The sequence below is a fragment of the Symphalangus syndactylus genome, chromosome 10 (genome assembly GCF_028878055.3).
Source record: "Symphalangus syndactylus isolate Jambi chromosome 10, NHGRI_mSymSyn1-v2.1_pri, whole genome shotgun sequence".
In the NCBI taxonomy this organism is placed as follows: domain Eukaryota; kingdom Metazoa; phylum Chordata; class Mammalia; order Primates; family Hylobatidae; genus Symphalangus; species Symphalangus syndactylus.
In genome coordinates this window covers 108,727,388-108,750,585 of record NC_072432.2, presented here as the reverse complement: position 1 = coordinate 108,750,585, position 23,198 = coordinate 108,727,388, and the positions used below count along the sequence as shown (strand labels likewise).

Below are 23,198 nucleotides of genomic sequence, written 5' to 3'. Positions count from 1 at the left end.
TGAGGCTGTAACGGAGACCGTGTGACCCACAAAGCGTATTTACTATGTTGACCTTTATAGCAAAAGTTTGCTGACTCCTGCTATAGCTTATGGTCTTTACTAAGCTGATTAAAGCAACAGTGCTTATTGCTAAGTAGTATAATAATAATCTTGTCTTTTATAATCTAAAATATTGTGTGTGTCCATGCTTGTGCACTGGGTGTGCCTATAAAGTACCAGATAGATTTAAGCGTGTAACTGGTATATGCCGCTTCATCCAAAAAGACTTGCCTACATGCCCTTTGGAAATCTATATATTTTGTTTGTTTGTGGTTTCGTTGTTGTTGTTGTTTTAGTTACGTTTAGCTTTGTCAGCAACACTTAGGCCCAGACAGGATGAGAGCTGAGACCCCTGGCCGTGAAGGTCTTCCCTGAAGCAGAGGAGGGCAGGCTCCCCTTGGGCAGTCTCGGTGGGGTGTTGACTTTGAGGCTTACCAGAGCAGTATTGACAAGGCGGTTTTTGAGCCAAATGAAAAGCAGCTTGTTTGACTGATTGCTCTCAATTTCCTCTTGGCTTGCAGGGAGATAAGTATCCCTGGGCTCCCAACCTCATATCCTCCCCTGGGCTGAAGGCACTCTTGTCCTCCAAGCCTCCCCTACAGCAGTGTTCATGGGCAGCTGGAGCAGGGCTGCCTATCCATTGCTGCTCCCAGGAGCTCAGGACTGGCCCCTGACCTCTGGCATCTGGAGCAGAAGCAACATCAAAGCAGGGATTGGCCAACTCCCACCCCTAATGCCAAACAGGCCAGGCACTGGGAGCACTCGGAGGCGTGACCAATCTCAGCCTGTCTCCGGCTAGTGTTCCCTGGCCGGTCTGCTTTGGGCCCTGCCTCACAATGACAGGCTCATCATTCAGCCTCGCTCATCTGCTCATCATTTCAGGACTGCTCTGTTACTCAGCAGGCTGCTTGGGTGAGTTGTGTGTACGTGTGTGCACATGCGTGTGTGTGTGTGTGCGCGCGGATGCACATGCATTGTTTTGGAAAAAAGACTCTTGGAAAGCAGACTGTACTAGGATGTTTTAGCAGCCTTTAAATTTTTTTTTTTTAAGTTTTTCTTTCACAGGGCTGTTTCTCATTGTGAAAGCCTTTAAATTTTAAACTGCTCAGCCAGTGTTGAAATTGCAATGCAAAGGGGTTTCACAGTAGAGTTGGTGGGGACCTGGCGTACATGCTCACAGGTGTGTGCACTTGTCTGTGTCCCTCTTGTGACCTTGACTTCAGGCTGGCTGGCTGGCAGCTGGTACCTTGGCTTTGAAGTAAAATCGTGTTCTGTGGTCTGGGCCCCCGCTGGCGTTGAGTGGCTGAGACAGTCTCCATCACTCTTGAGTGGACTGCCTTGGGTAATTTGGCTCAGAGGCACAGCCACCAAACCACAAATTGTTCTTTGTAGGTTGTATCCTTGTCTGCTCGGGGGCATACAGCAGAAGGCAAACTCTACCATGTTCTTTCAGAGAAGTTCAAATTACGTGCAATTTTTAGGATCAGAATTTGTCTTTCAAGGTTTGTTGTGGGGATTGAAGGAAAATTGTAGGGTGCAGCCTTCTCTGGAACATGTGAACTGGGGGGAATTTGGGGCAAATTGCATTCAGTTAATGTAAGAACTTTACTGTAGCTGAAACCCAACTCACTACAATAAAGTCAAAGCACTCCGAGCTGTCATACAGCGTGTGCCCTTGGCCTTCCCTCTTCTGTTGGGTCTCTCTCTCTCATGCAAGTTCCTACAGGCAGGGAAAGGCCCCAAAAGAGGAGGAGGAAGTAAAAAGCTGACTAGTCCACCAACTGGACAGGCAGGTGCAGAACAGTTAAATGGCTGCACTTGTAATTCTCCCAACCTGCTGAGGCAGGATGCTTATGTCACTTCTTTCCTTTGGCAGTTTCTGTTGACACATTTGTTGGATTGAAGGGGTGGGAGGGAAGGCTACTTGTCTAGAAATCCTTTCTGCAGCATTTTGCCTGCCCCCAGGTTGGTGCACTCTACCGGACCCCTCTTGCTGTCAGGACTCATGCGGTCCTGAAGTACTTGATGGAAAAACAGAAGGCAGAAATGGAAATGGCTATTTCCAGTAACCTATTGTGGGGCTGGCCTTGCAAGAGGGTAGATGAAGATGGATACAGTGGTGGTTCTGGTGTCATACTTATTTTAAAAAGGGACTAAAGGAGGCCAGGTGCAGTGGCTCACGCCTGTAATCCCAACACTTTGAGAGGCTGAGGCGGGCGGATCACCTGAGGTCAGGAGTTCAAGACCAGCCTGGCCAACATGACGAAACCCCGTCTCTAGTAAAACATGACAAAACCCCATCTCTAGTAAAAATACAAAAATTAGCCCGGCATGGTGGCGCACACCTGTATTCCCAGCTACTCAGGAGACCGAGGCATGAGAGTGGCTTGAACCCAGGAAGCGGAGATTGCAGTGGGCTGAGAACGCACCACTGCACTCCAGCCTAGGCAACAGAGTAACACTTCGTCTCAAAAAAAAAAAAAAAAAAAAAAAAAAAAAAAAAAAAAAAAGACTAAAGGACTTTGGAGATGATTTGGGCAAAACTCTTTGTGGTACAGGTGAGGAAACTAAGTTTCAGTTTGAGTAAGTCAGTTGTGCTGGCTCACATGGCCACTTGCACCTGGACTTAACACTCTTTAATTCAAATCCATGTCTTTCCAAGAGTAAATTGGAGAGAATCACTTTCCAAAGATGTGCCTCAGTTTCTTGAAATGAAACAAGAGAAAGTCTCCTTTTCAAGAATGGGTATTGAGTCCGAAGGGCAAAACCAGCATCATCAACAACAAAAGTTCCGAACATTTGCCCAAAGCCTGCATTAAACAATTACCCATGAGTTAGCAATGCACTGGCCACATACAACATGACCTTGATGTCTTTAAGTTGGGACATGCGGTCCTGAAGTTCTGTGATGGTTGGCATTTCCAAGGCAGCTGCCTGATGCTGAGCCACGTGCTGCTCCCAGGTTTCTGCAGGCTCCATGGAGATACGCACAGGATTGCTTTCAATACAACAGAGCCTCCTGGGGCTTTTCCAGACTGGAGCCTGAGCTCAGACACAATTCTACAGAGACGGTCCATGAGAAAGACCCACAGGCCACTCGGATGACACCAGAATAGACATGTGAAGTCCTGGCTTAGTTGACTGGGAGGGAGGAGGGAGGGGGAAGCTGCTCCCAAACACGTCCACCTGATGGAAATATTCTGAGCAGGAATGAGCTGTAAATAAACTAGGCTCCTAAAAACAAACAGCTCCAGGGAGTCAGGGGAGGGCAGAAATAGATGGCCTTCCCCTGCTGGGAAGAAAGTGGGTCAAGGGGGAAAGGGTGAGGGGGATGGGGTGGGGGAGCTGAACAATGCAGAGGCCTCAGCCAGAAATGCAGCTGATAATTTGTGGTCACTGAAGAGGTCTCCAGTTTCCAGGAAGAAAGGAGAGAAATGATTGCTTTAAATGATACAAGGTCCTTCATCAGTGGAAGGCCACACAGGGTGCTGGGTGAAGGAAGGCACTGGAGGCCATATATGGTCTGGAAAAATAATGGTGATGAGTGCATATTAGCAGTGTGGGCCTGCCAGCCTCCCAGGTGCTTTTGGAACACTGCAACCTCAGCCCTTAGCTGTGTGCTGAGGCAAAAGAGAAGCAAAGGAGAAACTGTAGCCAGAGGACCTTAAAAACGTTCCAGGATTGGTGTGAGCCTACCAGCCTCCTCCACCCTACAACTGAAGCTGCCCACTCCTAGCGACTCAACACTCTAGGAAACTTGGAGAAGCTTGACGACGAATACATTGGCATTCATGTCAAGTTCGGGAACAATGTATCCATATTATTTTACCACTGGGAAAAGTAGCCCGTGACAGCTGGAGCTGCCCTGACACTCAGAGCTCGGCATGGTGTTTTGCAACACAGAAGCGATGTCACAGAACAGCAACATCAGACAGGGTCACCCTGTGACCTTGATGGATCGAGAAGAAAGTAAGAATCACTTGATAATCACAACTCAACACAGACGAAAACAGGACTATCATCCAACCACAAAAGTAACTAAACATTCTCCTATCCTTGCTAATATGAGTGATTGCTGCTGTTTAAAAAACCAATCACAGCTTTAGTCTTGCTCCACTCTCTTCTTCTAGATATGAATTAAGATACTCAGTTATAGAATGGCCCTTTCTTCCTGATGGCATCCAATTCAGAGTGAAGCCAGACTTCATTTCCTCACAGTCTCCCCTCAATCACTTAGCAAAAGCCCCAACCCTAGGATCAGTCCTTCCCAGCACCCTCTAACTGAGATACCCCCTGGTTCCTTCTGGTGTGTGTTCTCCCTCTTTGCAGTGAGTCAATAAACCCAGCTTGGTTCCCTGAAGCCTTTGCTCGGAGGGCACTGATGCTATAGCCCCAAGTTGTTGTTATGGGACTTGTAGCTCCAGACCTTCATTTCTCCCACCTGCAGTCATGGTGTAGAGCTCAAGAGGAAGGGCTCTGGAACCAGACTGCCTGGCTCTGTCACTTAGTAGCTATTTGACTTCGGACAAATTGCTTAACCTCTTTGCCTCAGTTAGTGGATCTGTAAAATGGAGATGATGATAACAAGAGTAGTACCTAGCTCTCAGGGTTGCTGCGAGGATTAGGTGAATTTCTATGTGTGAATCACTTAAATGGTGCCTTGCATGTAGTGTTTGTCATTATTAATTCAGCAAACATTTGTGGAGTGTCTAGTGTATGCCAGATACAGTGCTAGACCCTGGGGATAAAAGCTGTCTCCTGCTCTCCCAGAAAGCACAGCTTGGTCAGAGGGATACAAGGAAATAGTTGTTCCCCATGGAGGAAACCTAACATAGGGGTAAACCCAGAGAAAAACAGCAGGGCCACTCAATCTTGCCTGGGAAGTCAAGGAAAGCTTCCTGGTGGAGGAGGCACCTGAACACTTCTTGATGGGCTGCTTGTGGGAGGGCAGGGAGTGGGGTATAAGCAGAAGGCCTCTGAGCTCTGCAAGCCTTTCCAACTACAGATGCCATTTAGGTACTTTCTGCTTCCCACAAGGCCTGGCCCAGTGCCTGGCAAAGAGTGTGCTCAAATGAATAAATGTCTAACACCCATAAACTAGTGCCTGCTGTGACTTTTCTTTCTCAAACTCTGACCACTGTTGCCCTGGGTACCCTGCAACTTCAAAACCACCCTTGATTCTCCCTGCTCTTTCCCTCCTGCAACACGTTGGCCCCCAGTTTCTCTGCATCAGTCCCTCCCTTCCTGTCCCGTGCCTTGCTGCATGCTCCCATTCTCCAAGCCTGTCCTCCTGCACCTTCCCTGCACACAGTGTTCTCCAGCGCCATTTTGATCCTGTCACTCCTTTACCCTGCACCTGCCGTGGTTTCCTACCACTTTCTGATTAAAGCCTAAACCCTTTTGTGGGGTATCCAAAATGGCACGATCTAGCCCCAAATTAACTTTCCAGCTTTCCTTGCATCCTGACCCCAACACTCACTATTCCTTTAAGATAAGAGCCTCCTCTTCAGTGCAATGGCATAATCTCAGCTCACTGCAACCTCTGCCTCCCAAGTTCAAGCGATTCTCCTGCCTCAGTCTCCCGAGTAGCTGGGATTACAAGCATGTGCCACCACAGCCAGCAAATTTTTGTATTTTTAGTAGAGACGGGGTTTCGACATTTGGTCAGGCTGATCTTGAACTCCTGACCTCAAGTGATCTGCCCACCTCGGCCTCCCAAAGTGTTGGGATTACAGGCGTGAGCCACCACGCCTAGCCTGTTTGACGTATTTTGGAGTGCCTGTCTGCCTTGCCTTCCTCAGGAGAAACTCCTCCCACAGCCTCTGTTGAGCTGGTGACAGACCCTGAGATCCTGCTAAAGACTGGGTCTGAGCCTGGTCCAGGGCAGGCTCTGCTTAGCTGCCCCCATGACCTGTCACCTGGCTGGGCAAACAGATTCCCTGTGGTGGATGTTTGAACTAAGACCCACAAGGCGATGTTCCAGACAAAGCAGATGGGGGAGGTAAAAGAGGTGAGGCAAGACTGGGTCAGCCATCATGGAGAGATGGGCGCGAAGACGCCAAAGAAGATGGAATGGATCAGATGCACGGAAAGAAGCATAAAAGGGGAGATGGGGGACAGGGGATGGAGGAAGGTGAGAGAAATACCAGGACAGTGTCATGTCCCATTGACTCATTGGCTCCAGCTCTTTCTGACTGTTGTTAACTTTACAATAAATCTCCTTTTTCTCCAGAGGCCATGTGAGTGAAGCTCTGCTTCTCACAATCCAGGTAGCCCTGAATGGAACACGGTCTCTCTCCTGCCATTCCTCCCGCTCCCTGGGGAGCCTCCCCTCCTTCCATCAGCCACCTCCCCAGCTAGCCCTTCAAGGCCTAGCTCAAGTATCCGTGACTTTGCCAGATATTTTCGTGGTCTGGAAGACTTCCTGTCTAAATTCTCCTTGCTCTTCCAGAATTAGCATGAATACCATCTTTCCCAAAAGATGGCCAGGTCTATCCCAGCTGGTGGCCACCTGTTGTTCCTGTTTTTCTGAATTCCTTCAGTCCCTCGTTAACTTGTGTGACCTGGAGTGGATGCTGCTTTGGCTTTGAGTGCTGGGTTCTATGGAACTTTTTGTGACCAAACTAAGCACCAAGCATTGGATAGGCCAACAGTTTTCACGGGGGCCATTTTGGAAATTTTCAAGGTATTTTTGGTTGTTGCAAAGGCTGGGATGGGTAGCACCACTGTCTTTGTTGAGCCAAGTCAGGAGTGAGAGCTGTCTTGCAAAGGGTGGGACAGAATTGTCCCACATCCTACATGACTTTGAAATGTCCCAAGGAACATTTGTACCTATATATAATTATCTCATTCTAGAACTGAATTCTCTTTTACACAGCATTTTTTTTTTTTTTTTTTTTTTTGAGATGGAGTCTCGCTCTGTCACCCAGGCTGGAGTGCAATGGCGCGATCTCGGCTCACTGCAAGCTCCACCTCCCAGGTTCACTCCATTCTCCTGCCTCAGCCTCCTGAGTAGCTGGGACTATGGGCACCCACCACTACGCCTGGCTAATTTTTTTGTATTTTTAGTAAAGACAGGGTTTCACCATGTTAGCCAGGATGGTCTTGATCTCCTGACCTCGTGATCCACCCACCTCGTCCTCCCAAAGTGCTGGGATTACGGGCATGAGCCAACGCACCTGGCCTTACGCAGCATTTTTAAAGCACTGTTATAATATAAATTGAGTTTTCTAAGACTACAATTATAGGGTAATGGTTGTACTTTATCTAGTCGGGAATTTTACCCAGTGTTGTTTATTATTTCAGAAAATCACGTCACATGGTGGACACATTCCTTGTAGCATGAGAATTGCCAATACCATAATCTTTATTTGAGCAGTTGCATTCACTGTGATTTCATGTAAGTGTGAGCATCAAACTACAGCATTATGTATTCTAATATGGTTGTGTCTGACCACTTACAATCAAAATGTTTACTTTTATGTCATAAATCACATTTATTTATTTATTTATTTATTTATTTATTTATTTTTTGAGATGGAGTCTCGCTCTGTTGCCAGGTTGGAGTGCAGTGGCACAATCTCAGCTCACTGCAACCTCCGTCTCCTACGTTCAAGCAATTCTTCTGCCTCAGCCTCCTGAGTAGCTAGGACTACAGGTGCTTGCCACCGCGCCCAGCTAATTTTTGTATTTTTAGTAGAGATGGGGTTTCACCATGTTGGCCAGGATGGTCTCAATCTCTTGACCTCATGATCTGCCCGCTTTGGCCTCCCAAAGTGCTGGGATTACAGGCATGAGCCACCGTGCCTGGCCCATAAATCACTTTCTTATATTTCTCTTTTACATAGAATTAAGAGCACTGTATTGATTTTTTAAATCGTCTGTCAGCGTGCTGTATTATTTATGAATTTCATTTCCGGATAATTAAGGTGTCTTTACAAAATATTTCCCATAAAAGGTCGCATTAGGCCTGAGAGGGCTGAGGGCCTTTGGCGCAGGCCAGTGGAATGCTCCATCATCAAGGGTGCGAGGGAGTGTGTGTGCACGGAGCTACCATTCCTGTGGACACCGCATGACCTGGCAACTTCTGGGGCGCACTTAGCACTTGTCTAGTGTCTGAGGCAGGTCCTGGAGCACAAGGTGGAGATGGCCGGCAGATGCTGGCCCCTGAGAAATAAGACAGAAAACTGGGTTCAGGGCTGAGAGCATGTGGTGGTCAATGTGGCATGCATGTTCTGTGAGGTCAGAGGTTTCGTGAAGGGATGGAAGTGAAGGTACATCATGACACCAAAACTGAGAACTGAAAAACCATAGCTTTGGGTGATTATGGATATTGCTGCTATGAACATTTTAATACATGCATTTTGGTGAAAACACACCCATTTTTCCTTTTTTTTCTTCTTTTTTTTAGGGCCATTTCAAGAGAAATTTTTACTTTTTGGTATAAAAATAAAACTATAACCATTCAAGCTAGCTCTTAACTAAAAAGTTTATCTTGAAAAATTTGCAATAACCCCCACTGGATTCATTAGGTAGGGACACAAATCAGGGCTTTCTCAGTGCAAACACCAGAGAACATATATATATGGTCCTGACCAATGCCCATCATTCAGAGATGCCGGGGAGGAGATTCAAGCTTGGAGTCAGAACCTGAAACTTTAAAGATCACTTGCAATCATTATTCTGAATGCATCCACTTTTCTATTGGTAAAAACCTAGGAGTGAAATTGCTGGGCTAGAGTATATGTCTATGTTCAGCTTTAATAGAAAATAACAAGCAATTTTCCAAAGAGGTTGGATCAATTTACATTCATGGCCAGCTAATGTGTGATAGTTGTGGTTGTTCCACATCCTTGCCACATTTCTTATATTCTGTCCTTTTAGTTTTAGCCATTCTGGTGGATGTGTAGTGGTAACAACCCAATGAACATCAGTGATGTTCAGCAGAATGGATGAGTAGGTTGTAATATAGTCACTCAGTGGGACGCTATTCAGCAGTAACAATGATAAATAGCAACTTAGATTATTACCATAGACACTATGTTAAGAGAGAGAAACCAAAGACAAGAGTTCATATTGTATGATTCCATTTACATAAAGTGCAGAATTAGTCAAAATGAATCTCTGGTGTTAGAATTCATGATGGGAAGGGGTGCAGAGATTGGATCTTGAAGGAGCTTCTGGGTGCTGGGGAATGCTGTTTCTTGACCTGGGTGCTGGTTTCTAGGATACATCCACCTTATGGAGATCTGTTGAGCTGTAACTTACTGATCTGTGTACTTTTTGTAAGGCATACTTCAACATTGAACATTTACTAACATTGAACATGGGCGAGACTTTTTGTAAAAATAAAGCTACAAAGGTTCAGGGCCCTCCCTTTATTTCCTGACACTGCAGATTAGGCTACCCATATATTGAGACATTAAACCGTAACTCTCCAGTGAAATGAGTGACACATGAATGTGTTTGTAAAGTCTAGAGTCACTGTGTGTGTTTTAAATCATGGGTCTGGGTGTCCTGTAAGTAATGCTGCCACTGGCCCTGGCTGCCTCCCTGTCTAAACAATTTCCTTCTGAGTACAATGTTAAAGTTATTAGCAAGCATTTTCTTCTCCTCAACTACTGGGGGCATATGATGAAGTCTGTTTGAACTTTGCATTTCCTGCTACATCTACAAAGTGACAAGTCAGTATCTGAGGAAGGAGAAATGAACCTTATAATGGTCACAGTATCCAGACAAGCCATCTGCTTCTTTATGAACCATCTTAATCTAGCAAAGGCAAAGGCAAGGGAATAATTGCTATGTCAAGTAGCCAACAGGAGGCCCACCCACATCTAACAGGCTAGAAATTAGATTTGGAAGTCTGGGGTGGCAGGATGGGTCTTCCCTGGGCACGGTGGGTGTGACAGAGGCCCAGCACTGACCACATGCTAACAAGCAGCAGTTTTCTCTCAACAGCCCTTCCCGGCCTGGATCAGAAGAAGCGTGGTGGCCACAAAGCATGCTGCCTGCTGACGCCCCCTCCACCACCACTGTTCCCACCACCATTCTTCAGAGGTGGCCGAAGTCCGGTGAGTACTTTGGGATTTATGAGAGGACAAAAAGTGCAGGCTACTCAGTGCACACCACACAGCCCCACCTGCCTGCCCCACTCGACCTGAGCTGCCTCCGGAATCTTTTCTGAGAGCCTCAACCCTCCACTGTCACTCAGAAGTCGAGCCCCGGAATGGACATTTTGCAGTTCCTGGCGTGTGTCCATTCTCCAAATATCTTAAACAAATGATGGAGGGAGATTCTTCTCAGCAGGAATTGGATTTGGCAGTTTCTCATCTTCTCAAAAACCACGAGGTGAATTTATAATATAACTTCCTGGGTTCCCATCAGCTGCTCAAATATGGAATTTCCCCTTCTGTTTTTTTTCTCCCTAAGTGTTTATGAAATTCCCTTCTGCAGCCTGTGTCTAACACAGACCATTTCCATGAGGTGACTCAGGAAATAGTTCTCCTGTAGCCACACTGAGGTGTGAGAGGGAGCAGAATTTGGAAAGAAAGGACCAGGTGAGGAAAAGAGCAAGATTCGGGAAACTGGCCTAGAAGACAACTGCCAGGGCATTCTGGGGACTTGGGAGTCTCAGCTCTTTCCCAACGCTCTTTCTCCTGAGCTGTCCAGTTCAGGAGCCACTAGCCATATGTAGCTATCTGGCATTTGCAATGTGGCTAGTTCGAGTTGAGATGTGCTGTAAGTGTAAAATACATACTGGATATCGAAAGAAGTAGTATGAAAAAAGAATGTAAACTATCTCATTATTTAACTGTCTAATATTGAATATATGTCAAAATGATAATATTTGGGTTTTGTTGGGTTAAAGAAAGTATATTATTAAAATTAATTTCACTTTTTTCTTTTTACCTTCTTGAAAGGTAAAAAAGTGACTAGTAAACAATTTAAAATTATGATGTTGCTCTTATCGGTGCCTCATGTTAGTTATGTTTCCATTGGACAGTGCTAACCTAGACACTGGATAGAGGCCCCTGAAATGAGCTTCCTAACTCTATCCAAAGTGGCTAGGAGGTGTCTGTAATCCATACAAGCCAGGTTCGTCTCAAGAGCAGATGAGAGAACAGAAACTGGTAGCCCAAGATGTCATCTTCTTGGGGCAGTCATTGGGGTGTCAGGGAACTGCCAGGCTTAGAGACCTGAACCCGGAGCAGGTCTGTGTCCAGGATGGTGACCCTTCCTCTGTCCCCTACGCCTGACCTCTAACTCTGTGTTGCTTTGTACTGAAGCTTCTCTCCCCAGACATGAAGAATCTCGTCCTGGAACTGGAAACCTCGCAGTCCCCGTGCATGCAAGGCTCGCTAGGCTCCCCTGGGCCTCCCGGCCCCCAGGTTGGTGCACTCTACCAGACCCCTCTCGCTGCTTTCTGTTTAGAGCAGGAAAGCCCACTGCACAGAGCCTCTTAGTGTCTGCTCTTTCTCATGTGATACAAAGCCATTTTTCCTTCTCTCGCTTGCTTCCTGCTCCAAAGCCACTTGGATAGAACACTGGCTCTTTGCTGGGTAAATTCTGGCCTCCCAGCCTTGATTTCCTCATCTATGCAATGGGGATAATAATTGTCCCTACAGTACTGAATTTTGGGGGAATCAAATAAGGATGCCACCTCTATGGATATGGTTTTTATTATAGTTACAATCAGACAAACACTTGATGACAATGCCCCTTATGTAACCATTGACCCCTCCTGTGGACCCAGAGGTGCCTGCGTTCAGCACAGGAAAGTGGAGGCGCAGAGGAGATTGTTTCCTGCCTCACTGGGGCCCCACCCCACCAAAGGGGTGGGCAGCCCACCCCTCCCCACCAAAGCTAAAGGGGAGAGTGAGAAACAGGCAAAATGCTGCAGAAAGGATTTCTAGACAAACAAGAGTACCCTCCAGAGACCCCACCCCACAGAGTCCTGGCCCGTCTGGCATGCCTCCAAGAGTGTGCTCCATCGGTGAGGGACAGCTGGGCCTGAGCCTTCCATGGGGAGGAGAAAGAGGGTGTAAGGAGCAGTTAGTTCCCCAAGTGCCTTCCCATGCAGGGGGCATAAAAATGACATCACCCACCTGGGTAAACACTCCTATGGCTTCCGGACACTTGAAGGCTCACCTGGATTACAAAGCCCCACAGGAGGGGACTCCGGCCTGTATCTCCTACATCACCTCATACCACCTCCATTGTCTCCTTGACTCAGCCACAGTGACCATCTCTCGAGTTCTCAAATACCCTAAGCTTGCTTTAGCCACAGGGCCTTTGCACTCGTGGCTCCTGCTGTTTGGAATGTTCTTTCTGGTTTGTATCACGGCCAGCTCCTGTTGGCCACTCAGGACTCAGCTTCTATGCCACCTCCTTAGAAATGCCTTCTTCTACCACCCACTCAACCACTTAAAGTAGTCTCCTGCCCACACGACCACTGCAATCACTCTCTGCCACAATGACCTACTTTAATTCTCTGCGTGATTTTCTCATCCCGTTACAGTTTTCTTATTTGTTCTTCTGTTCCTGGTCTCCCCTCTGTAAAATGTAAGCTCAATGGCAGGGGTTGGCAGACTATATCTGTGGGTCAAATCCTGCAGCAAAATTTCAATAAAACGTCGAAGTTTTATTGTCGGTGGCTGCTTTTTCACGACAAAGGCAGAGTTGAGTAGTTGTGACAGAGACCAAATGTGGCCTACAAAGCCTAAGATACTGACAATGTAGCCTTCTAATGAAAACCTGTATCAAACCTTGGTCTGTGGGAATGGAGACATTGTCCATCTCACTCATTATTATATTCCCTGTCTACAACAGTGCATGGGGTTGGGATAGGTTCTCCATAATTACTTGTTGGATACAAGAAAGAAAACAAGACTTTGAACCCAGAGTTGGCCAGAGGCTGCCACAGAGAAGCTTGGAAGCCTGCAGAAAAGCAAGATGAGAATCCTCGGAGGTGCATTTCTATCTTCCCACCTTCAGCAGTCTACACTAACAGGTCTCAGGCATGCTAGAATCCATGGAATATAGAAAAGAAAAGGGGGATTTTCTGCTGACCTCAGGACAGTGGCTCTCTGGTCACACACATCTCTAACCTCGTGCAATCCCCTTTGAATCACGTGGAGACTGTGTTGCCCAACTGCAGGGTCCTGTGTAGCCACCTTCATGTCCTTAGAACACAGTGTGGATGCTGTCCCTACTCAAAGTGAGGTCTGTGAACCAGCAACATTGATATCATATGGAGCTGGTTAGAAATGCAGAATCTCGTCCCCCTGACAAATTCACTCTATCAGAATCTGCATTCTAACAAGATACCACCCCTCCACCAAGTGAATGGAGTGAGTCATCTGCACATTAAAGTTGGAGAGGTACTGAGCTAGAGCACAATGACCTTGTGAAATAGTTCTACTCCACTTCAAGAAACAGAATTAAGGCTTGGAAGAATCAAGAGAATGGAATGAAAACCCCCCTCTTCCCTATCCAGAAATAGGTGAATAAACCAAAGATAGTGGTTCTCAAACTTATCTACACATTATGATTCCCTGGGGGAGCTTCAAAAATTACTAATACTTGTTCCTCCTCCCCTGAAATTGCTATTTATTATTATTATCATTATTATTATTGGAGAGAGAGTCTCGCTGTGCCACCTAGGTTAGAGTGCAGTGGCTTGATCGCAGCTAACTGCAGCCTTCACTTCCCAAGCTTAAGTGAGCCTCCTACATCAGCCTCCCACAGGAGGGTGGGACCACAGGTGCACATGCCATCATGCCTGGCTAATTTCTTAATATTTTGTAGAGACAGGGTCTACCACATTGACCAGGTTGGTCTCAAACTCCTGGGCTCAAGCAGTCCTCCCACATTGGCCTCCCAAAGTGCTGAGATTATAGGCATAAGCCACCCCACCCAACCTGAGGTTGTTATTTAATTGGGCTGGGTTGGGGCCTGGGCTTTGGGATTTTTCAAACATCTCCAGAGAATTGTAATATGCTGATAGACTTGGGAACCACTGGCTGAGGGGAGCTGTTGTTATTTCGACAAGTTTTGTAGAAATCATATTTCAGGGAGGGAGGTTCCAAGATGGCCGAATAGGAAGAGCTCCAGTCTACATCCCTCAGCGTGAGCGACGCAGAAGATGGGTGATTTCTGCATTTCTAACTGAGCTTTGAAGAGAGTAGTGATTCTCCCAGCACAGAGTTTGAGATCTGAGAATGGACAGACTGCCTCCTCAAGTGGGTCCCTGACCCCCAAGTAGCCTAACTGGGAGACACCTCCCAGTAGGGACCAACTGACACCTCATACAGCCGGGTGCCCCTCTGAGACGAAGCTTCCAGAGGAAGGCTCAGGCAGCAACATTTGCTGTTCTGCAATATTTGCTGTTCTGCAGCCTCCGCTGGTGATACCCAGGCAAACAGGGTCTGGAGTGGACCTCCAGCAAACTCCAACAGACCTGCAGCAGAGGGTCCTGACTGTTAGAAGGAAAACTAACAAACAGAAAGGGCATCTACACCAAAATCCCATCTGTACGTCACCATCATCAAAGACCAAAGGTAGATAAAACCACAAAGATGGGGAGAAACCAGAGCAGAAAAGCTGAACATTCTAAAAATCAGAGCACCTCTTCCCCTCCAAAGGAGTGCAGCTCCTCATCAGCAATGGAACAAAGCTGGACAGAGAATGACTTTGATGGTTTGAGAGAAGAAGGCTTCAGATGTTCGGTAATAACAAACTTCTCTGAGCTAAAGGTGGATGTTCGAACCAATCGCAAAGAAGCTAAAAACCTTGAAAAAAGATTAGACGAATGGCTAACTAGAATAAACAGTGTAGAGAAGACCTTAAATGACCTGATGGAGCTGAAAACCATGGCGTGAGAACTACACAACGCATGCACAAGCTTCAGTAGCCAATTCAATCAAGTGGAAGAAAGGGTATCAGTGATTGAAGATCAAATGAATGAAATGAAGCGAGAAGAGAAGTTTAGAGTAAAAAGAAATCAACAAACCCTCCAAGAAATATGGGACTATGTGAAAAGACCAAATCTACATCTGATTGGTGTACCTGAAAGTGACAGAGAGAATGGAATCAAGTTGGAAAACATACTTCAGGATATTATCCAGGAGAACTTCCCCAACCTAGCAAGGCAGGCCAACATTCAAATTCAGGAAATACAGAGAACGCCACAAAGATACTCCTCAAGAAGAGCCTGCCTTACAAGAGCTCCTGAAGGAAGCACTAAACATGGAAAGGAACAACCGGTACCAGCCTCCACAAAATCATACCAAACTGTAAAGACCATCAATGCCATGAAGAAACTGCATCAACTAATGAGCAAAATAACAAGCTAAAATCATAATCACAGGATCAAATTCACACATAACAATATTAACCTTAAATGTAAATGGGCTAAATGGTCCAATTAAAAAACACAGGCTGGCAAATTGGATAAAGAGTGAAGACCCATCATTGTGCTGTATTCAGGAGACCCATCTCACATTCAGAGACACACATAGGCTCAAGATAAAGGGATGGAGGAAGATCTACCAAGCAAATGGAAAACAAAAAAAAGCAGGGCTTGCAGTCCTAGTCTCTGATAAAACAGACTTTAAATCAACAAAGATCAAAAGAGACAAAGAAGGCCGTTACATAATGGTAAATGGATGAATTCAATAAGAAGAGCTAACTATCCTAAATATATATGCATCCAATACAGGAGCACCCAGATTCATAAAGCAAGTCCTTAGAGACCTACAAAGAGACTTAGGCTCCCACACAATAATAGTAGGAGACTATAACACCCCACTGTCAACATTAGACAGATCAATGAGACAGAAAGTTAACAAGGATATCCAGGAATTGAACTCAGCTCTGCATGAAGCGGACCTAATAGATATCTACAGAACTCTCCACCCCAAATCAACAGAATATACATTCTTTTCAGCACCACACCACACCTATTCCAAAATTGACCACATAGTTGGAAGTAAAGCACTCCTCAGCAAATGTAAAAGAACAGGAATTATAACAAACTGTCTCTCAGACCACAGTGCAATCAAACTAGAACTCAGGATTAAGAAGCTCACTCAAAACCACTCAACTACATGGAAACTGAACAACCTGCTCCTGAATGACTACTGGGTACATAACGAAATGAAGGCAGAAATAAAGATGTTCTTTGAAACCAGCGAGAACAAAGACACAACATACCAGAATCTCTGGGATACATTCAAAGCAATGTGTAGAGGGAAATTTATAGCACTAAATGCTCATAAGAGAAAGCAGGAAAGATCCAAAATTGACACCCTAACATCACAATTAAAAGAACTAGAGAAGCAAGAGCAAACACATTCAAAAGCTGGCAGAAGGCAACAAATAACTAAGATCAGAGCAGAACTGATGGAGATAGAGACACAAAAAAACCCTTCAAAAAATCAATGAATCCAGGAGCTGGTTTTTTGAAATGATCAACAAAATTGATAGACTGCTAGCAAGGGCAATAAAGGAGAAAAGAAAGAATAATCAAATAGATGTGATAAAAATGATAAAGGGGATATAACTACCGATCCCACAGAAATACACACTACCATAAGAAAACGCTATAAACACGTCTATGCAAATAAACTAGAAAATCTAGAAGAAATGGACAAATTCCTGGACACATACACCCTCCCAAGACTAAACCAGGAAGAAATTGAATCCCTGAATTGACCAATAACAGGCCCTGAAATTGGGGCAATAATTAATAGCCTACCAACCAAAAAAAGCCCAGGACCAGACGATTCACAGCCGAATTCTACCAGAGGTACAAGGAGGAGCTGGTACCATTCCTTCTGAAACTATTCCAATCAATAGAAAAAGAGAGAATCCTCCCTAACTCATTTTATGAGGCCAGCATCATCCTGTTACCAAAGCCTGGCAGAGACACAACAAAAAAAGAGAATTTTAGACCAATATCCTTGATGAACATCGATGCAAATATCCTCAATAAAATACTGGCAAACCGAATCCAGCAGCACATCAAAAAGCTTCTCCACCATGATCAAGTGGGCTTCATCCCTGGGATGCAAGGCTGGTTCAACATACACAAATCAATAAACATAATCCATCATATAGGCAGAACCAAAGACAAAAACCACATTATTATCTCAATAGATGCAAAAAAGGCCTTTGACAAAATTCCATAGCCCTTCATGCTAAAAACTCTCAATAAACTAGGTACTGATGGGACGTATCTCAAAATAATAAGAGCTATTTATGACAAACCCACAGCCAATATAATACTGAATGGGCAAAAACTGGAAGCATTCCCTTTGAAAACTGGCACCAGACAGGGATGCCCCCTCTCACCACTCCTATTCAACACAGTATTGGAAGTTCTGGCCAGGGCAGTCAGGCAGGAGAAAGAAATAAAGGGTATTCAATTAGGAAAAGAGGAAGTCAAGTTGTCCCTGTTTGCAGATGACATGATTGTATATTTAGAAAACCCCATCATCTCAGCCCAAAATCTCCTTAAGCTGATAAGCAACTTCAGCAAATCTCAGGATACAAAATCAATGTGCAAAAATCACAGGCATTCCTACACACCAATAACAGACAAACAGAGAGCCAAATCATGAGTGAGCTCCCATTCACAATTGCTTCAAAGAGAATAAAATACCTAGGAATCCAACTTACAAGGGATGTGAAGGACCTCTTCAAGGAGAACTGCAAACCACTGCTCAATGAAATAAAAGAGAACAGAAACAAATGGAAGAACATTTCATGCTCATGGATAGGAAGAATCAAGATTGTGAATATGGCCATACTGCCCAAGGCAATTTATAGATTCATTGCCATCCCCATCAAGCTACCAATGACTTTCTTCACAGAATTAGAAAAAACTACTTTAAAGTTCATATGGAACCAAAAAAGAGCCCACATTGCCAAGGCAATCCTAAGCCAAAAGAACAAAGCTGGAGGCATCACGCTACCTGACTTCAAACTATACTACAAAGCTACAGTAACCAAGACAGCATGGTACTGGCACCAAAACAGAGATATAGACCAATGGAACAGAACAGAGACCTCAGAAATAACACCACACATCTACAACCATCTGATCTTTGACAAACCACACAAAAACAAGAAATGGGGAAAGGATTCCCTATTTAATAAATGGTGCTGGGAAAACTGGCTAGCCATATGTAGAAAGCTGAGACTGGATCCCTTCCTTACACCTTATACAAAAATTAATTCAAGATGGATTTAAGACTTAAATGTTAGACCTAAAACCATAAAAACCCGAGAAGAAAACCTAGGCAATACCATTCAGGACATAGGCATTGGCAAGGACTTCATGACTAAAACACCAAAAGCAATGGCAACAAAAGCCAAAATACACAAATAGGATCTAATTAAACTAAACAGCTTCTGCACAGCAAAAGAAACTACCATCAGAGTGAACAGGCAACCTACAGAATGGGAGAAGATTTTTACAATCTACCCATCTGACAAAGGGCTAATATCCAGAATCTACAAAGAACTTAAGCAAATTTACAAGAAAAAATCAAACAACCCCATCAAAAAGTGGGCAAAGGATATGAACAGACACTTCTCAAAAGAAGACATTTATGCAGCCAAGAGACACATGAAAAAATGCTCATCATCACTGGCCATCACAGAAATGCAAATCAAAACCACAATGAGATATCATCTCACACCAGTTAGAATGGCGATCATTAAAAAGTCAGGAAACAACAGGTGCTGGAGAGGATGTGGTGAAATAGGAACACTTTTACACTGTTGGTGGGACTGTAAACTAGTTCAATCATTGTGGAAGACAGTGTGGTGATTCCTAAAGGATCTAGAACTAGAAATACCATTTGACCCAGCCATCCCCTTACTGGGTATATACCCAAAGGATTATAAATCATGCTGCTATAAAGACACATGCACACGTATGTTTATTGGAGCACTATTCACAATAGCAAAGACTTGGAACCAACCCAAATGTCCATCAATGATAGACTGGATGAAGAAAATATGGCACACATGCACCATAGAATACTATGCAGCCATAAAAAGGATGAGTTTATGTCCTTTGTAGGGACATGGATGAAGCTGGAAACCATCATTCTGAGCAAACTATTGCAAGGACAGAAAACCAAACACTGTATGTTCTCACTCATAGATGGGAATTGAACAATGAGAACACTTGGACACAGAGTGGGGAACATCACACACCAGGGCCTGTTGTGGGGTGGGGGGAGTGGGGAGGGATAGCATTAGGAGATATACCTAATGTGAATGACAAGTTAGTGGGTGCAGCACACCAAGATGGCACATGTATACATATGTAACAAACCTGCACGTTGTGCACATGTACCCTAGAACTTAAAGTATAATTTAAAAAAAGAAAAAAAAAGAAATCATATTTCAAACAGGCTTTGCATTATGCATGTTCACCTGCAGATCCTGGGGGTGCAGTGGGGGCCTGGGGAATTTTGATGAATTTCCTCTCTGCTGTTTTGGAGAATTTGGAAAATAGCTGACTGAGCATTTTGCAGACACATTCTGGCTGTGGATGTGCAAAGCTTTGATGCAGTGAGTTGTAGGGTCCCTGAGCTAGAGTCAGCTCCTCTCCAATGGACAAAAATGCACTCTTTACTTGCCAACATTCTTAGTGTCTTAAAAAAGAAGACTTTTTTCCTGCTGAAGAAAGGTAAAAATTATTTGGCACCTAGTACCCACAAATTGACCATGGGAATTTCCAAGGTGGCAGCTGCTGCTATGTGCAAAACTTAACTTGTCTCTTGTCAGGCCCCCAGGAAAGTTTGGCAAGAGTAACTGAAAAGATATGAGAGGTGATGAAGCCTTTGTTTTCAGCAAATGGTTTTTATTCAAGACACTTTGGTTGCTCTCAACAAGCACTTGGGATGTTTTAGGCAAACAAAGAGTTACAGGGAGAAAATTAAAATCACAGAGAGTAGATATGTAAGCATTGCAACCATGGAGCCACTGGAAAACCAGCTCAGAGAAAGCTAAAGAGGAGGAAGAACAGAGGAGGGGACTGGGCTGGAGGGCACAGGAAAAGCCTCCATGGGTCCCTGGAGCCCTACATCTGCCCAGAGAATGACATTGCTGCTGTAGGAGCCCAGTGCACCAAGAGCCTCCCAACCATCCAGCTTCGGACTGATACATACTTTCTTCACTTTTTATCTTGATTGATTAGGGTCCACCGGGGCTTCCTGGCAAGACAGGACCAAAGGGAGAAAAGGTATGAACCACTACTTTCTTCAACCCTTCTTTCCTTGGTAATTCCAGCCTGTTTTCTGGGCGTCCCACTGAGAATTTCCTAGTTGAGATTTCCAAACATGTGCTAACTCTGCCTTGGTGTGAGAGGCTGGGCTCCATGATGGCTGAGCTGCTGCAGCACGTATGGGATACCACTGGTGTATTTTGACATGGCCTACTGACATGGCAGAGGGGCCGTGAGCAGCAGCCAAGCAACTGAGCCACATGGCCATGCCCAGTCATCAGCTCTACTAAGCCTTCTGCTTCCAGAACATCTCTTCCAAAGCAGCCTCTCCTTACCTGTCTTCTCCATCCATAGGGGGAGCTTGGCCGACCAGGAAGGAAGGTATGGTCTGCGCTGTTCTGTGAGTGTCACATGAGCGTCTGTGCTCCACGTGCATGTGTGTGCATGCACTCCTAGGGAGGGGGGACCAGCAATGCACTTCAGTGGCCACTGATACCCAGGTGGACAGTGATGGTGCTGCTGTCTCGATGGTGACGGTAGAAACCTTGCCCTTTCTGTCAACTTCTTTGTTCAGGAGCAGGAGCCTGCTATTGCCAGGCATTCAGACTTCTTCTAGGGGCTGCCAAGCCTGGCCAAATTCCACCCCTCTCACTTCCCACCCCAACCCCAGACCATCTCACTCTGCTACCCATCAGAGAAACCCTTCATAGCTCCAACCAGTAACACAGAATGACTGTCACTGTCTGATTAAATTTGAATAAAGTGCCAGAGCAGACAGAAACAAATGGCTTTTGCTTTTTGGCTCAGCTGAAATAAATGGAGGTTACTTAAGGTCACAGTGACTCTGATTGAACCAAACACATGTTATCAAGGCTCTCATTAGTGTCAAGAGGGAGTAAATCAGCTGCCTATTATATTTGCTGAGGTCAGTGGATACTGGCACTGAATTTCTAGGTCTTGGTTATAGACAGGGTTGCAAAACTTTGGCCAAGAAAGATGTCCATGGCTCTAAATATAAATTACTATATTTATTGTTAAATGGTTTATTAAATGGTTTCATGGTCCACAAGATCCTTAAACAGACTTTTGCAAGACAAAGTTACAACTCTTTAGAGCACAGATGAAAACTATAGCCAAGGCACAGCGGCTGTCTGAAGTGCTGGGGTGGTCTCCATGGCAATGGTCAAAGGATATTCTGCTGTGGTGTCCATGCTCAGGCCTAACAAGGACCATGATTGATTAGTGATGTCTACCATGGATGTGGGAGGCAACAGTACAAACCAGTACACATGCCAGGATTTGGTATATCTGGTTTAGGGGCTGAGCCCTTCACATCTCTAGCTAATTGTGAAATTAGCTAATGGGTACAAGGTCAAGATAGGCCCTTAGCACCTGCACCCACTCTCTCTTGCAGGGCTTGCTCTTCCATAGCCCTGGCTTAGGCAGAGACAGAGGTGACATGTACCATGTGCAAGTGAATACATTATTATGGGACCACTCTCGGGAGGAGCCTGTAGGGGGAATGGGAGAAGCCAGGCAAAGGTGTGGTATCAGGTGAAGTCGAGCTTTAGCAGTCTGATCCCTAGGGGGAGCTTGAGAGTGTCAACTGCCCAAAGGTAAGGGAGCTGGGCTATTGGCTGCAGGAAGGAGAGTTACATAAATTACTGGGCAGTTCTAATTGCTCAAGGGCAAACCGCAGTTACAGGTTGCAGAAATGAGCTGTTAGCAGCAAGGAAGGTAGCCTCTGGGCGATGGGCACTCTGAGCAGGTCAGAAAGACCTTGAAAGAGTGCTGACAGCATCTGCTACTGCTCCCCAAATGTAAATCCTATCTCATTCCATAGCACATCCTTGGGAAGAACCCATTGGAATACAGGGGATTTTTGGGTGGGGGTGGGTAGAAGTGATAAAAATTTAAAAACCAAGAAGTTTAGAATCCCTTTCTCACCACCCTCCATTTCTTGAGAAGAATAAGGTCCTGTTTGATGATACAGTGTGACACCAAGGGTTTGTCAGGCCATCAGTCTTTGGAGAGTGGAGATGAGGGTCATAGTAGCCATGCTTAGAGACCCCACTCTCTCCTCTGGGCCCCAGAGACAAAACATATTTATTAGAAGTAAAGAAACAAACCCAGTTGCCCTGACTTTTGTTCTTGGTCTTTGAAGGGTAGACCTGGCCCCCCAGGTGTTCCTGGCATGCCTGGGCCCATCGGTTGGCCAGGCCCTGAAGGACCCAGGGTAAGTGTGGCATGCTCTCAGGGCTCATGCGGTGTCAGAACAAGAGGGGGGAAGATGGCAGCTTTCCTGACTCCTGGCACAGAGTCAGGGAATCCCTTCTTCAAGAGGGGGAAGAAGAAGAGAGCTTAAGGACCGGCCACAGGGCCCCAGATACTTCCTCCTTCACTTGGCCTGCAAGACCTTGGTCAGTGCAACAGCTCTGCTCCTGTGGGAGGAGAAATAGGAGGCTGGTACTCTCTTCTACAGGGGCCCTGGTTCTCGTTTGTCCTAGGAACTAGCACCCCACTCTGGTTTCCCTGAGATGACCTAAGAGGGGCTTGTGTCTGGGAAGCTCTTGCCTGTCATGCTGACCTGGCAGGGAATGGAGAGTTGAGGGGGTGGTGTTGGCTGGCTGCAGGATGGAAATCCTACATTCAGAGAGGGATTGCCGAGTGCTGATGAAATCTCCTTCCTCAGTCAGGCTATGGAAAGCAAGCACATCCCCATCTGTGCCTCAGTTTTTCCCACTGGTAGTCATAGACTAGAGGGTTCAGAGGCGTGACTCAGAGTTTTATCTGCAGAAGTCAGAGCTGGGCAGGTGGATCTCACCATCTGCTCTGATTCGTTTACTGGCTATATTATAGCAGTGGAAAACTGTGTGTCCAGTCCTCTTAGGAAAAGTCCCAAAAGGATATTTTAAAA

At 45.5% G+C, this 23,198-nt stretch overlaps 1 protein-coding gene across 16 annotated transcripts in view; it reads left to right on the top strand.

Annotated features, from left to right (window-relative positions):
- The window catches only part of COLQ (collagen like tail subunit of asymmetric acetylcholinesterase), a 116,593-nt gene that overhangs the window by 58,541 nt on the left and 34,854 nt on the right, over window positions 1-23,198 (top strand). For 9 of the 16 annotated variants that reach the window (XR_010113924.1, XR_010113925.1, XM_055295499.2 and 6 more), the window contains exons 2-6: window positions 9,997-10,109; window positions 11,325-11,426; window positions 20,255-20,299; window positions 20,636-20,662; window positions 22,446-22,517. Coding sequence is in view for 14 of the 16 variants with exons in the window: in XM_055295499.2 (XP_055151474.1) it covers window positions 9,997-10,109; window positions 11,325-11,426; window positions 20,255-20,299; window positions 20,636-20,662; window positions 22,446-22,517 (359 nt within the window). In the remaining 2 variants the exon portion in view is untranslated. Of the gene's footprint in view, window positions 1-590; window positions 952-9,996; window positions 10,110-11,324; window positions 11,427-20,254; window positions 20,300-20,635; window positions 20,663-22,445; window positions 22,518-23,198 lie in introns of those variants that run through there. The other 7 variants (XM_063610772.1, XM_063610771.1, XM_063610775.1 and 4 more) reach the window with 5 other exon arrangements.